Raw genomic sequence first — 17399 nt, 5'->3', positions numbered from 1 at the left:
TTAAGGATCTCTTTTTTTTTAAGAAAAAAAGTCACACAGAGCCATGTCTCTACAGGCTGGGGAATCGTTACTGTACTGTTTTTGGCCACAACTTCACAAGCAAACAATGAAATGTGAACAGGTGGATTATCACGGTGCAAAAGCCATGAATTGTTTTGCACACATCCGAACTTTTTTTCAGATTGCTTCATGCAAACGGTATTGAACTTGCAGGTAATACTCCTTATTGGCTGTTTGACCTTGTGGCAAGAATTCGTGATACACTATACATTAAAATCGAAGAATACACTGAGCATAACCCTCACATTCAACTGTACCAGTCAAACCTTTTTTGGTCTTGGCAATCCATAATATTTCTACAGGGATGATTGACGTCATATTCGTAAACCCTTGTTTCGTCACGTTATAACACGTCTCAGTAATTCTGCATCGTCGTTGGAATTCATTTAGTAACTCCTAAGCAAATTCTATTCACAATTTGGAACAAATTTTGCTGCCATACATTTCATAACATTCAAAAAAATGTCATGGAGTAAGCCAATTGATATGTCAACATCATCAGCGACATCTCTGATCACAATACGTGATCGGTCATAACCATTTCTTCCACTGTTTTCACCAGTTGTTCATGTGCTAGGGCGTCTAGAGTGTTTGTCATTTTCAATGTCTTCATGACTATCTTTGAAAAATTTACAACACTTGTAAACTCTTGTTTTACTCATAGCAGACTCACCATAGGCCTTTGTTAACATTTCCCACAATTTGTTACACTTTATTTCATTTTTCACACAAAATTTTATACAAATTCTTTGATCCATTTTTTTAAACAATCGAAAATCGCCGAGTTCATTAACCCGGGATTACTCGCGCCCGTAAAACTCCCGCGATCGCTCGCGCCGTTAGGGTGCTCCTAACATTTGACATTCTTCTACAAATTGATGTATATGTTGTATATACACATAGTATAGGAAATAAATAAATTGTTAACACATCTCAAATCACACATTAACATGTTTTATTTTAATTTTTAACTTATTTGTTTATAAAAAATGCATTTATGAACAAAAATTTTCCAAACTTTTACTTTTTTTCCAAATCACCTTATTTTAAACAATATAAACTCCTCAAAACAATTAAAGGATCACTTTTTTAACAGAATGCACCTCGGTTTAACGGTTCGAAATTTTCCTAATAATTTTTTTTTTTATTTCAAAGTCGGTGTTGAAAGTAAAATACATCGTATATGTTTTTTTTATATGATATTTTATTTTAGGCTAGAACATAAACAAAGTTTAAAACCGCAAAATTAAAACGAAAACAACTCTCTTAATAAAGTACAAATGTAATAAGAAATGGTCTGGTCTTTTGAATCTCACTTTCAATACCTTGTATTGCCACCTCTAGCTGATATAACCGCAAGAACACGCTGTGGCATGGTTTCTGATGAGTCGTCTGAGGCTATCTTGAGGTAACCGCTCCCCATTCTTCTCGTAATGCCATTTTCCAGCTCATGCAAAGTCCTGGGTTGGTTTGGGCGGCCCCGGATACTTCGTCCTAGTTGGTCCCAGACGTGCTCAATCGGGTTTAGGTCCGGACTGCAGGCTGGCCACTCCAGCAGTGGTATGTTGTGTTCGCCAGGTACTCACGCGACCAATCTTGCTGCATGTGGTCGAGCTCCGTCTTGCATAAATAAAAAAATTTTGACCTGCTTGCTCTGCTCTCGGACGAATATGAACGACTAACACCTCGTCCACATAACGCTGGGCTGTCAAAGTACCGTTTCGGATTATGACAAGGTCTGTACGACCGTCCCATTGTTTATGCCACCCCACACTAATACTGAGCCCCGCCGCCAAACGGAACTCTGGGAGCTAGGCAACAGTTTAATAAACCGTTCATTTCCTCTTCTCCACACTCGACACGCGGCCGTCATTACCAAAAATTGTAAATTTTGACTCGTCTGAGAACATTACCTTACGCCACACTGTCCTCAGCTGCCAACGCCTATGGTCTCTTGCAAACTGCAATCTGGCTCTCCTTATGACGCACAGTCAATCTCGGCACTCGGGCAGGTCTCCTAGATCTCAATCCAGCTTCCCGGAGTCGATTTCTAACAGTCTGATCCGACACACGAGATTTTCCAGTCGCCTGGCTTAGGTCATTTTGAAGTTCTCTAGCAGTTAAAAATCGATTACGAAGTGCATTTAACTCGTAAAAATCGATCTCTTCTATGTGCGTGGTAGATCTCGAGCGGCCTTGTCCTGGGCGTCTTTGAAGATTTCCTAGCTCCTGATGTCGGTTCCATAATCTTGAAATTACTGATTGACTCACACCTAAGCGCCTACCCACTTCTCGTTGGGAAACTCCCACTTCTATCAAAGTAACAGCTCTACTGACATCACTCTCAGACAAAAACCGTCTAACACCCGCCATAACAATAAAAACACACAGGCCTAACTATAGAAGTCTAATCCAGACTGAACGAGATCAACTTCTGACAAAACTGAGCCTGAACCTTTCCTTATCTCATTCTTGTTTGGACATGATATCGAAATAATCGCTCTTATCTTTTACTGAATTAGTCAGAAATAAACAAGAATTATTTATCTTTTGCTACCGAGAGTTCCTTTATCAGTGTGCAAAGTTCAAAACATTCTTCTGTTATTAATACTTGTTTTACAAGACCCAATAAAAGTGATCCTTTAATTGTTTTTGAGGTGTGTAGAATACTAGCGGGCCCGGCGCGCTTTGCTGCGCATTTCAATAATTTTTTGCAAAAGTTGCCCGCGGCTTCGCACGCAATTTCCCGTTGAAAACAGTACACTATATTCACTTATTCTTTTTTCTATCACATTCTAAACATTGCTGAGATAATTGATAGTCGTTCCATCGTGAGCCTCTTGGGCGTATTATGAAGGTATGTACCATATTCCTGCCTCTATCTAGCTGTTACCCACGGCTTCGCACGCAAATCTTAAGAACCGAAGTCCTTATATTACTTAGTAAATTTTTTTTTTTACTACAATAAATTTTAGATTAAATTAGTTTATATCTCCGATGCCACGATTGAGCTTGCTTTGTTGTCTCGATCGAGAGAATATGTACACACGGAGTTTTGAGAACCATACTTCTGTCAAAAAAAACAACTAAGTTGATTTATAACATTCTTTATATTTGTAGCCAACGTAAGATAGTAATTATGATATCTGCATTACTCTTCTGATCAAGCATGGTTTATATTAAATAAATATTGCAGTTAAAGGTGAATTTTTACGTCAAATTTGAATTGTATTATCTGGATAGTAAAGTCTATGTTTAACAGTGATTGCAAAAACAGTTTAAACAAAATTTGTCGTTTCTCTTAAGCTTACTCTATGCTTTAAAACTATAAGTGTAATATATGTTTACAAAGAACAGCTGATTAAAAATTTTGAAAAGACGTTAACATAATATGTTTGCTGCAATGCATTTCTTATGGTATTTCTGTAACCAGTGGGGCGGAATCCTGAATCGGGGAAAGGGATGGGCATAGCTTATAAACCTTCTCCGTGGAAAAATACATATACGTACAAATTTTCATCATGATCGGTCCAATAGTTTCACGATTCCATAAAGGACAAACATACAAACATTCATTTTTATATATATAGATAGATAAAAATTTAGTAAATAATATAGAAATAATGTAGAATTAATAATTGTTAACACATCTCAAATCACACATTAACATGTTTTATTTTAATTTTTTAACTTATTTGTTTATAAAAAATGCATTTATGAACAAAAATTTCCAAACTTTTTACTTTTTCCAAATCACCTTATTTTAAACAATATAGAATATAACAATTTAGTATAATATAGAAATAATGTAGAATTAATAATTGTTAACACATCTCAAATCACACATTAACATGTTTTATTTTAATTTTTAACTTATTTGTTTATAAAAAATGCATTTATGAACAAAAATTTCCAAACTTTTACTTTTTCCAAATCACCTTATTCTAAACAATATAGAATATAAAAATTGAACATATTGAGCCATATTGAACAAAACACATCCACGCGTCAGAAACACAATCACCACACGGACAGTTCCGCGATCACTCGCGCCGTTAGATCTGGGCTAACACTAGCAGTCACATGAACGCTCGCGCAGTTAGGCGGACACTAACAAAGGGGAGCACGCTCCTTCCCCCCTCCACTGCTACCATCCCCAACACACTAAAATTCCCCAACTATTGTGGTGGTTGGTTAGGCTACTAACGAAACCATTATTCAACGCTCAGTCACATATATTCATAATTAAAAAAAATTTCTTCAGAGGAACTAAAAATGTTAGATTCAATCTAATAGCGCGAGTAATCCCGGGTTAAAAAAAGTCAAATCTTAGCAGATGCCACTGAAAAAGTAAACATTGGCATAAGGTACCTGCAGTGTTTTGTGCAGGTTGTGTGCAGGATCTGCTCTTTCTTTTCTAGTTAATATTGTTGGTTTTTATTAAAAAGTTTTATATAAATTGTATATGAAAGTGAACAGTAAGTAACCCACATCATTATTACATTGTTTATTTATGCAAAATTTAACAGGAAGGTGCAAAATTAGGTTTTTCCATAATTATTTTTACATTTATATCTATTTCCTACAGAAGATAAGAAGGGTCTTGAGATAAGGACTGATAAGTGAAGTGATCTGAACTGACCTTTGCCTTTGTTTATGAGCCTGAACTTATCTCATAAGATTATCAATACAGTGATCTTTTTAATATGCACCTGTAACAGACTTCGGTTATTCAGACATGATAGCTGAGTGGTAAGGTTCAGGACTAGTACACTGAAGATACCAGGTTCAATTCCACAAGACATTAGTTGAACTTTTTGCTTCATAAAGATTATTTGTTTTTTCCTTCAACTGTCTGTATTCACAAAAATTATTTTTATTTGATCAATTTTTACATCTATATGTTTATCTTCAGACTTTAAACTAACAGCTAATAAATTTATTATTTGTTTAAACTTAACTGGCTGGATAAAATACTATAGTAAAAAAGGAAAAATATACTCTGTATATATATACGTAGACGGAACTGAACTGAGTGTGAATCCCTTTTAAATACATTTGATTAATTGTTTTTTTAATAAAGTTATAAAATTAATATATTAGGCATATAAATTGAAGTTCTAAGTGAAATTTTAATATTGTGAAGGGAAGAGTAATCAGTATTTATACTGCAATGGATCAGGCTGATCTTAACAAGGAAAGTTGTGGGAAATGTGGACGGATCGTAAAGCATGGAGGAGTATTTTGTACAGGTTATTGTAACAAATGGCTACATTTTAGGTGTATAAATTTGCCCTATTCAGCTGTTAAAAGTTTAAGCAAAAGGGAATTAGAAGAGTGGAAATGTCCCTCTTGTGTGCAGCAATTGACAAAAGGAGAATTTCAAAATGATGTGATAGAAGTTAATAATCCTGAACTGGAACATTCCCTAACACTTGCGGCCGAAATAGGGACAGCTCTACTTAATGAAAATGAGGGTCTGAAACAGGAATTGCATGACATAAAATACAGGAAATTAACTCTTGAATCTGAACTTGAAGTAGAAATAATTAAAAAAGACGAGCTTATCAAAGAGTTAAAAAGACAATTAAAAAATGACGAAGAAGAAAAAATCAAAATAATAAATTCTTTTGAAAATAAATTAAAAATATTAGAGGAACAAAAAGAAGCAATTATTTATCAAGCTGAAGATGAGAGAGAGGAATTAAAACTAAAACTGTATGAAAAGAATAATTTTTGTACAAAATGTACGATCTACAAAGATGAACTACAAAATATCTTATCATCTATTAAATCTCTCGAGGCCACAATTGAGATATTGCAGAAGGATAATGAGGAATTACAGAGCAAAGTATCATATACTGATAAACATGGTTCAGTGTGTCTTAACTGTTTCCCTCCACCATCAGATTGTGACTTAACTAACAACAGTGATTTCACAACTGTGGTTTATAAACGCAGGAATAGTAAAGTTTCTGAGTGCGTAAGGAATGCAAGAGGGTTGCAGAATGTAACCTGCTCACAGGATACATTAGAGACATGTAATCCATTTGACATACTCAGCTCTACAGATGAGCAAGAAAGTATTTGTCATGATAAGGAAGGATCTGATAAAGTAGAACCAATGGAACATAAAAGAATGTTGTTATTAGCTGACAGTCACGGAAGAGATTTAGCATGGAACTTAAACAAACATGTAAAGAAATATGAAGCCTATGGTTTTATCAAGCCAGGTGGTCGTGCTGCCCAAGTCTTGAATCAACATAACATTGAAGGGGAAAAGTTAAACTCTGATGATATTTTAGTGATCTCCTGTGGCACAAACGATGTAGCACGCAATGAAGGTAACACAATGATTGACATTGTAAGTAACAGGTTGAAGAATTATAAAAAGTCAAAGGTTGTTCTCATAGACCTACCTAACAGATATGATTTGGCCAGCTGGTCCTGTGTTAATGCTGAAACACGAAGAGTCAATATTGAGTTAAAAATATTGTGTGATGGACTCGAAAATGTAACTTTGGTGGAGGCTAGCAAGGCGGATAGACAACTTCATACAAGACACGGGATGCACTTTAACAACAAAGGAAAACAATGGCTTGTGCAGAAGATCTGTGAGGCTGTAGCAAGAATGGACGGAGAGCAGTCAGTATTCGAAGAGACGAGCGAGCGTATCTTTGCATGGAGGGGAATCTGAAGAACATACAAAGCCACCTGAAGAAGAGGAAGAGCATAATTTAGAACATTCTTCAATACCAGCACAGACACTGAGTTCTGGACATAATGGTTTTTTAGACAAGTGAGAAACAGTAGGCTAAATAGTTTAGTAACTGAACATAAAAAAGTACAGTTTGCACAAACAGGTTTTTTATTTTTAAATATTCAGGGTCTGGATGGTAAGATAACACTTTTAGAAAGTTTCCTGGTTAACTTAAAAAAATTAGATTTTATTTGTATATCGGAGCATTGGCTAAAACAATTAGAAATTAGTTTAACATTTCCAGTAGGTTATCGCTGTGTTAGTGCCTTCTGCAGGAAAGAGAAATTAAGAGGAGGGACAGTAATTTTTGTTAAAGATTATGTTCAGGCAAGGTCCCTTGATCTGGGAAACATTGGTGTGGAGGTACATTTTGAAGCTTCTGCAGTAATTATTGACAATTTAAAATTGATAGTGGTTTGTTTATACCATTCCCCATCAGGAGATGCAGATATTTTTCTTGATAACCTGGATAAAATGCTGTCACTTTTAACTCAATATCCCAATTATACAGTGGTAGCCGGTGGAGACGTAAACAATAAATTTAATATAAATAACTGTACAAAAACAGTGAAACAATTTCTTAATGTACTGAGACAAAACAATTTTTATTGCCTAAATTCAGCTGCAACACGGGGTAAGTATTGCCTGGATAATATTTTTATTAACTGTGCTAGACATCAGTTAGAGTTTTGTAACTTTTTTGATTTTCCATACTCGGATCATGTTGGTTTGTTACTTTGTATTAATTGTATAGATTTAAGTTTTAATAATTTAACTTGTATGCAAACAGATTATCTTAAGTTTGTATTACCTAACTCTGCTGTGTTAGATTTAATAGACAGCCTTGTCTCATTTGACTGGAATAGTCTTTATCTCAAGTTTACATATAAAGATGCAAACCAGATTTTTGAAATGATATTAGAAGTAGTATTGAGGTTCTTACAATTTTTTATAGTCCTAAAACGAGCTGGAACCAGTTCTTCCAGACAAGTAAATAACAAGTGGTATACCACTGACCTTGCAAAAATGAAGGAAAAGTTATTGTTTTTAGGTAAACTGAGAACACATAACTCTGTAGCACAGTTGACAGTGTTGAAAAAGCAATATAAATATGCAATTAGTGAAGCCAAGCTTAAGTACAATGCAAATACAATTGAAAAAAGTAATAATAAATGCAAGGCCGCATGGAAAATAATAAATAATAATAGTAATAGCTCCAGACATCACAAAATTAAATTACCACCAGATACTTTTAATGATTATTTTATCAATTGTGTTAAGGAAGTTAAACAAAGCATAAGTAAACCAAGCATAAGTGTTAATGAGTTAGTAAATAAGGTTAATATTGATCATAGACATTTTGAATGGAAATTAATTTCAGCGGATGATGTTATACATGCAACAAAAAGGCTTAACAATACAGATAGTAAAGATATATACAACATCTCTAATAATTTATTAAAAAATATAATACACACTATTGCTGAACCTCTGTCATTTAGTTTCAACCAGTGTTTAATGGAAGGTGTCTTTCCAAACAAATTAAAAAAATCAAAAATATGTCCGATTTTTAAAAAAGGGGAGCGGGATGAACCCGAGAGTTATCGTCCAGTATCATTAATCCCTATATTAGCCAAGCTGTTTGAACTGATAGTATATGATCAGGTTAGCTTCTTCTTTGAAAATAATAACTACCTACAATTTTTTCAGTTTGGATTTAGAAAGGGAAGATCGACAATTGATGCTGTGGACAGGCTGGTAAGAGAAATTCTTTTGACATTTGAAAATAAAGCCTTTGCTCAGGTTACTTTTTGTGACTTGAGTAAGGCTTTTGATTGTGTAAATCATGATGACCTTTTATTGAAGTTGAAATATTATGGTATTTCTGGTACACCTCTAAAATGTTTTGAATCTTATCTTAAGAACCGTTTGCAGTCAGTTTCAGTTAATGGTGAAACATCCAAGGATGTTTTTGTTGAATGGGGAGTACCTCAAGGATCTGTGTTGGGACCACTCTTATTTTTAATTAGCATTAATGATTTGCCAAACTCATTAAACACAAAATCATTTTTATATGCTGATGATACTACATTCCTAAATACTGCCAATAATGTGAATGAACTTAATTTACTATCTCAAGCCACTATAACAGATGCTGCTTCTTGGTTCAGAACAAATGGATTTTTGCTCAATGAAAATAAAACTCAAAAGATGTTATTTACGTTAAGAACTATGGACAGCAATAATATTGACAAGGATAGGGTTTCCAGGACTAAATTTTTAGGAATCTACATTGATAATAAGTTAAGTTGGCAGGCTCATATAGATTATATATCCTCAAAATTATCAAGAGTTATATATCTTTTAAAACAATTAACACGTTGTGTACCAACTCACTATCTGAAAACAGCTTATTATGCTTATTTTCAATCAGTTTTTCGATATGGTTTAATTTTATTTGGCAACTGTTCTAGGATCGGATGAAATTTTAATTCTTCAAAAAAAAGCAATTAGAGTAATAACAAAATCAGATACAAAAGCTCACTGTAGACCTTTGTTCACTAAATTAGAAGTGCAAACAATCATAAACTTATATATATTTGATTTGATTACTTTCATTTTGAAGAATCATGACTTGTTAAAATTTACAAATGAAATTCATGACCACAATACTCGTAACAAGAATAAGGCAGTAATTGAGTATCACAGACTAAGCAAATCTTTATCTAGTCATATTGTATTGTCTATTAAAGTGTACAACAAGGTTATTCACCTTATAAATGAAAATTCAGTGAAGATATTTAAACACAAATTTTATAAGTGGTTACTCAACAATCCCTTTTATTCTTTAAATGATTTTTTTTTACTGTCTGTGATCAATTTTTAAACTAAGAATTTATTTTTATACTGTGCAACTGTACTTAATTATTTATTAACGTTTTATAATAAGTGTTTGTCTAATTTTATTAATAAATAAATTTATGTTTTGTTTATGTATGTATAACTTATATTGTTTCTATTGTTATTTTGATCTCTAGTTTTCATAGAGATTTAGTGCAGTCATTGAAGCGAAAAATACGGTCTTACCTCCGAATTTTTTTACTGTGAACCGATTTGCATGAATTTTTGGAATTAGGCTCATCTTACCCTTAACTTCAAAAGTGAAAATGATCTGAACTCCGCCTATTATTTTTAAAGGGTGTAAACAACCCTTAATGGAAAAATCGACATTGAGCCATTTTATCGCTAGAAAACATGTTTAATAGTACGTGGTGAAATTTTAAAGTGTTTTCTAACACAATTACCTCATATTAAAATCATTTTCAACCCCTTGAACATCTTAAAACCCTTGCAAACAACCCCTAAATTGAAAAAAATCACAAAAAAATACTTTGGTATGATATAAAAAGATGTAAGTATAGAGTTAGTAATATTTTATATTTTCTATAATAATTATCAAAATTTTAACCCCCTTTCAACCCTTGAAAACTACCCCTTGATAAAAAAATTTTTAAAAATTTTGTTGATGAAATGAAAAGGATTTAAATATTATTCCACACTCTCGAAAATGATTATCATATTCTTAAGCTTTTCTACCCTTAAAACTACCCCTAAATTAAAACAGTAAATATATATGATTACATATTATTTAAAAATAATTTAATTTAGAGTAAAAAAATTGCCATTTATTGGATAAAATATTTACAAATTATACAAAATTCACTCAAATGTGTTATATATACATATAAGAAAGTTGGTATGTATTCATGCCTACGTTTCCAAAATATATGAGCCATATTATGTATATATATACACATTACAATAGTTTTGGGTCTCTATTATACTGCGTACTTTCACATTGTTCCAAATATTCACAGTCGGAAATTTTCAGTTACTAAGTAGAAAAAAATATGATAAGTTTTTTGACCATAACTCCTTCAATTTTCATGCTATCACAATTTATAAAAAACCATTGTAAAGGTAATTAAGAGAGCTACAACATCCTATTGCAATATATAGTAAAAAAACCTTTTTCTCAAACGGTGAAGGGTTAAAGGGCTTAAGAGAGGCTGTGATTGCGCTGCCACGCGCTCTTTAAACAATCATATTTCCGTTAATTTTTGTTTTACAGAAAAATCAAAAAATCCAAATTGTTTTTCAGAAATATACCTACATTTTTCATACTAACACTTTTATTCGTATATGTCGTCATTTTTGAGATATTATGAAAAAAGGTGGTTTTTTTTAAAAATTTGAAATTTTTTTTAATCGTGACTTTTTTGAAAAATATGTGTCCTGAAGCAGCCAAACTGATACAATCTATTAAACTCTTCATAATAAAGTTTATTCTAGGCGGAATACGATTAAATTTAATTATGATGGAAATGGCACTTATGAAACCCATTGATTTAAAAGAAAAAACATTAGATGCTCCTCTTATTTGCAATACAGCTCACTTATTTTACGTGCAAAAGACTTTTAATAGTGCTCATTTTAAAGCTTATTTCAAGCACTATAAAACTCTTTTTTATTAGAATGCCTAAAATGCATCTGCTCGCCGCTAGATGGCATTGACCACATCGATTAAATTTCAGACAAAATAAAAAACTGCTTTGATTTTTAATATCTAGCTTAATATTGCACTTAGAATACTTTATAAAAAACAAAATTGTTCATTGTTTTACCAGCTACAATTGTGTTCTTTATAAAGTTTTCGATAAAACGTATATTTTTGGAGATATTTGCAAAAAACCGACGAAAAACGTGAAACAATTGCGAATTTTCAATTGCCAATAACTTGAAAAGTATTGGATTTTTCGAAAAACGTTATAGATGATTTTTTGCTTAAAATTAGGCCTTCTATCGATATCCGAGGTTATTTTGAAAAAAATAAATTCACTCCCGAGAAGGGGTGGCAACCACCCCCAGGGTGGTTGCGGAGTTTAAATCATTTTCACTTTTTAAGTTAAGGGTAAGATGAACCTAATTCCAAAATTTTATGCAATTCGGTTCACAGTAAAAAAATTCGGACCAACAATGCTTCAATGACTGCACTAATTAAGTTGTTAAGATTTTATTAAGTAATACATTTTTAACTGTTTTTTATTTATTGACTTATTTGTTGTAACTTTAAATATCTTTATAAATTATTTATTTAAGTAGGTTAGTGACGTGGCATTACTGCTCAATATAAATAACTTTGTCAATGCTTTTGTAAGCCTGAACGACAATAAAACATATTCTTATTCTTATTCTTATTGAACACAGCTGGAAATTGTATTACACTTCATTAGTATAAGTACTAATATAATTTTTTTAATCCTTACAAATAGACTCTCCAAACCGTAAATCTTGAAAATTCCCATTACCTTTTGAACACATCTTGTATACACCTGTAAACTTTGCCCCAAAGATTATGTTACCAAACCAAACATTCTTTTAGGAGTAAGAGTGACGACTAATCATTGTTTTGACATTGTTCACTAAAATTCAGAGAGACCTTAACACATCAACATTAAGCAAAATGATTTCGAAAATTGCTTCAACCAGAAAGGAATTTATCATGTAGAACCAAATCCCAAACCTAACTTAAGGAATGTTAAAATTGCACATCAGCTAGTTTTAAAAGCCAGGCAAGCAGACTATCTAAGTATAAAATGATCTCTATTTTTCCTCTCAAAATTTTATTTTTTGTATATTGTTTGTATCATGTATTTTATGTCGAAACATAAATAATTCTACATAATAGCTGGTGGAAATTTGATATTGCAGTTATGATATTCATATGCTTATTATTATTAATTAACCTATTTGTTGAGTTTGAGTTCTGTTATATTTGATTCAGTGATGTTCTGAAGATGGGTTTTTAAATTAACTTAAATTACAAACTTGTTCGGTCACTACTACTTATCTCCAGAGTTTGTTATGCCATTAAAAAGGAACGTGCCTATGACATTCATGTTTTTCAACAGGAAATTGTGTGTGAAGCCACGGGTAGATGCTAGTATATTTTTTTATATATATACATATATAGAGGTTGTATCATGAACACACATTTCCCAGTACTTACAAGAAGGTCTGATGTCAATTGATGGTTTTTGAGGCCATGCATTTGTAACTTGAAAAGGTGCTCGGTGGTGGAAGCCGTAATTCTGAAAACCTAGTGACACAAAAAATACTTAACAATCATTGACTATGACAACAGTGTCAAATTCAAGTAAATTTATGGTACAATGCCTCTGTAGTAATACAAAACATGATATCAGGGTCAGGTCCAACTCTGATCCACTTAACAATTAACACTGCAATAATATGTACCTGATGCAAGCTTACTTAAGTTTGGACAATTTCCGAAGACCATCATATTATATCATAAGTTCATTTACTAAGTAGTATAAGGACTTTGATTTTGAAAATATCGTCCAAAGCCGCGGGCAACAGCTAGTCCTTTAAAAATTAACACTGTCAATGAATTTTCCTGAAAAATTGTTGTTCCTTTTTCTTGGATAGTAATAATTATATGAAGTAAAACAAATTATTATGCTTATTTACATCAAATATTTTAATTAAATAATTTCATTCAATAAAATAAAATAGTTGTAAAAATTAATGGTGTCACGAATATTGAAACCTCTTTTGAATGCACAGTTCACCATTTTTTTACTAACAACAGAAATATCCTTGTTAAAAGATAAATAATTTGTTCCTTTATATTCAGTATGAAATACGAGGGCGAGTTAAAATCTGACAAGGACGGATTTTTTGGCCAGACAATAGCGTGGGCCTCAAGGTCAAACACTACACCACAGAGTCACCTAACCCCCTCACCATTTTTACCAATTGGCTACCTCAGTCTGGCCATTGACGTTTGTCTCAGACCTTGTATCAGCTGCCGTATGAAAAATGATTGTCATTTTTAAAGAGCAACAAATTAGACTAAAATGATTATTAATTAAGCTTGGAATTTTCACCACAAAGGTCTATAAATATATACAAGGTAGGAGTATACCACACCATATGTCATGTAACACCACGCTTCACTGTAAAATTTCAATACTATAGCTCATTTCATTATTGACACAACATACAATCATACGGCAAAGAGATTTTTATATTCCAAAGCAAACAAAAAAGAAATTGTGTTAGTATACTGAGTGAGCGATCATCTTCAATGACACTCAGCCAAATTCCGTGGTTAGGTATGAACCATCATAGAACTCATTCTTTTCTATTCTACAAATGAAATCCTTTGAGATATCTTGCAACATAATACATTTCCATATTTATTCATTAAATTGTGTTCCACATCAGTGTTTAACTAGTAAAAGTCTACACAGACCAAATTACGATAAAGTGATGTTGGATGTGTTAGAATAATTAGATTACAAAATGTGTTTATATGTCAGATGTTAAAACCTCGTATGGTTATAGTGAGTTTGTTTACAAATTTATTTATTCTGCCATTTTCTTGTTGGCGTCATGATTATCCATAAGGCCAATGTAAAATTATTCACTAACGCTCACCCAAATCCCATGAAGTGACATGCACCATAACCATACTCAGTGTTCCTCGTATAGAAATGATATCATGCAATATGCAATATTGAGTCATGCATAATTTCAATAGGCCATTCCTTTTCGAAATACCGTGCGAAAAGACAGAAATTAAATTATTTCAGCTCATTATCTCAATATGTCAATTGACTTATTTTAACTCAAATAAATATTAACCCATTGCGGATCGTATTGTTTTGGCACGCAGGCACCAGCGGGCACGAATTAATTTACGGTCAGCGGCCGCACGAAAAGCAATGGTGCGTCACAGTATCGCTCGCTATTGTATACTAGAAAATTCAGCTGTGAAGGTATTCGTTCAGATGGAACATGGGCCTGCTGGGGTGATGGTACGTGATGTAGGAACGATAACATGCGGTTCCGGGGTGGCAGGGATGATGTCTGAATCATAGTCTAAATAAAGCGGGTCGGGCGAAGCGATTAAAACATCCGGGCCATTGTCTAGAGTCTAGACTAAACCTGCCAACATGTATGTCTGCGTCGTCTATTTGTGTAACTAACCTCAAAAGTATTATAACAACTGAGGAAACCACCCAATCAGAAGCGCTAAAAAGCAGAGAGTAAACTCATATGAATGATTTTTCAACTTCGACATACAACTGCGATCTGTAGGATATTTATAACACTTTTGAAAACTATAAACGTAGACCGTTGTTAAACACTCTTAGTTGACAAGTGAAGACGATCGCCCGATCTATCAGACATTAATAGAACTATTTGGAGGGAAACTTAAAAGCAGACCGCTTTTGCAACCTGAGCTCGTCATCTACGGCCATTAGGCCCGGCCGCTGCTTGACGAGCCCAGCTCGTCAGTGATCCGCAATGGGTTAAAAATGGATCTCATGATGAAGCTAAAACTCTGTAAAACCAGTGTTAGATCAATAAATGAGATGAAAAAATTAAATCTGTTGTATAAAAAGACACTAGTTTAAACATGTGCATAAATTATTTACAAGTATGCCTGCTTCCTTAATGTTATACACTTGAACAGAAAAGTGCAAATATAATACAAATATACAGAATGGGCCTTTATCACTGTGAAATTATGATTATAGAGCAACAAAGTGATTATAATATCACAAATATTATACATTTTATATGTTCTGTATTGCCAGTATTGTACTATACAAGGTAGAAATAGTAGAAATAAAGATAAACATGTAAAAAATATGGATGTAGAAATCTATAATACATTACAAATCATATACTTATTTACTATACCTGGATAATTGGGAGTGAGCTCTTCTATTTTCAGTTTGCTTTTTTGAAGTTCTAGTTTCAAGAGACCTATCTCAAATTTGAGAAAGTCTATACTGTTTTTCATTACAGTTTTCCATCGTTCATCCTCCTCTGGAGGTGGGTTTGTTTTACTCAATCCATACTTCATTTTGTCACTTGAGAACCTAATCATCAAAATACAAAATTGTATTAAATAAGGTGACTAGGGAGGATAACTTCACTTACAAAATCTCAACCCTTAACCATACAATTCACACAACATACAGCCAGCCATACTGCCACAGGTGTGTAGCCTCAGGTTTAAATCATCTGGATCACGAACTGTCCACAGTGCCACTGCAAAAATTTTTTTTTTACATTGAGGGTGAGCCCATTTTAGTCCAAACCATCACCATGCAGTGTTCATGCTTGGCCGTGCCAAATATCTTCCTCCAGCTGTACTCCTTAAAACAAAGGATTTATATAAAAAATATATTATTTTCTACATTAATTTTACCTGAATTGTTCTGACACTTCAAAAATAAAATAGGGCCTAAGGTGCTTATTGAGCTACTCTGTACTGCATGGTCCTCCTCGATCTTGGCTTTTCCACGGATTAACCCTTTCCGTCCCAGCGTCCGGTTTTCAGGAAGTTTGTAATATGTTCCAAAAATCCCAGTGTCCTGTTTACCGGACGTTTAGAATTTTTTTTAATGTTTATTAAGTCGGAATATTTATATAAATTATATATAAATGTTTGAAATAACATTTACTGTTATAAAAACATTGATTTATTATGCTATAATGTTTTATTATTGCACATCAACTTATTTAGTTCGTTCTCTTTGTGTTGCGTCATCAACTGTGTTAACTTTTGTCAGCTGTAAACGTTGTAGGTCACCAATTAGTGATAATACAACTAGTAATTGTATTTTTGATGAGATTGACTAATCAGACAACTTGTTTGAAGATAGCGGTAGTTCTTCCAATATCATGGATGATTCAGATCCCGATCCTCATTGGAATCTAGATCAGCCTAGCACTTCAGGTATAAATTTACTTTTGTCTAATGTACCTAAAAGGCCTACTAAACCTCATTTGGTTAGTAGTAGTGACTCTGATGCGGACAGTGATAATGGATTGAACTCTACAACACCACGCCCAAGAAGGCAAGATATGCCAGTCCCTAACCCTAATTCTAGTGACTCAGATAATGATGTACAATGGTCCAATGTAAATGAAGATAATGATCCAGGGTGTATCCCTAACTTTAGTTTTCAAGAAATACCTGGAGTCAAACATTGCCCACCTCGCAACTCAAATGCAACTTCATATTTCAAACTCTTTTTTACCTTATCATTGCTTCAAAGAATTGTCAAGTACACTAACCTACATGCTCAAAATGTTGTATCTGCCAAAATCCAACATAACCCAATCAGTCCAAATGCAAAACCCTGGCTAAAAGTTAGTTGATAAAATTCAGGCCTTTATTTCTGTTCTAATCAACATGGGTGTCACACGAAAACCAACTATTGCTAGCTACTGGTGGACAAATCCTAATCAAAGCATACCATGGTTTGGTAAACAATTTACAAGAAATAGGTTTCAGGATATCTTAAGTTATTTTCATTTGGTTGATACTTCAAATTTGTCCAAACCTAGAACCTAATTATGACCCATGTTCAAGATTTCAACCCGTGATAGACCACATGAATACAGTTTCAAGACACCATTTTACAACTAATAAATATTTATCTATTGATGAGAGTATTGTTTCCACAAAATC

The 17399-nt window shown here is 33.2% G+C and overlaps 1 protein-coding gene across 4 annotated transcripts in view; it reads right to left on the bottom strand.

Moving 5' to 3' along the window:
• LOC124367574 overlaps positions 1-17399 on the bottom strand; it is a 49657-nt gene that overhangs the window by 19246 nt on the left and 13012 nt on the right. For 2 of the 4 annotated variants that reach the window (XM_046824510.1, XM_046824511.1), the window contains exons 2-3: positions 15617-15798; positions 12891-12980 (exon numbers count right to left, since the gene is read on the bottom strand). In XM_046824510.1, coding sequence (XP_046680466.1) covers positions 12891-12980; positions 15617-15782 — 256 coding nt within the window. In that variant the 5' untranslated portion in view covers positions 15783-15798. The remainder of the gene's footprint in view (positions 1-12890; positions 12981-15616; positions 15799-17399) is intronic. The other 2 variants (XM_046824512.1, XM_046824513.1) reach the window with 1 other exon arrangement.

Source organism: Homalodisca vitripennis, chromosome 8, assembly GCF_021130785.1.
Source record: "Homalodisca vitripennis isolate AUS2020 chromosome 8, UT_GWSS_2.1, whole genome shotgun sequence".
Taxonomy (NCBI): Eukaryota; Metazoa; Arthropoda; class Insecta; order Hemiptera; family Cicadellidae; genus Homalodisca; species Homalodisca vitripennis.
This window is presented reverse-complemented; position numbering and strand designations above follow the sequence as displayed.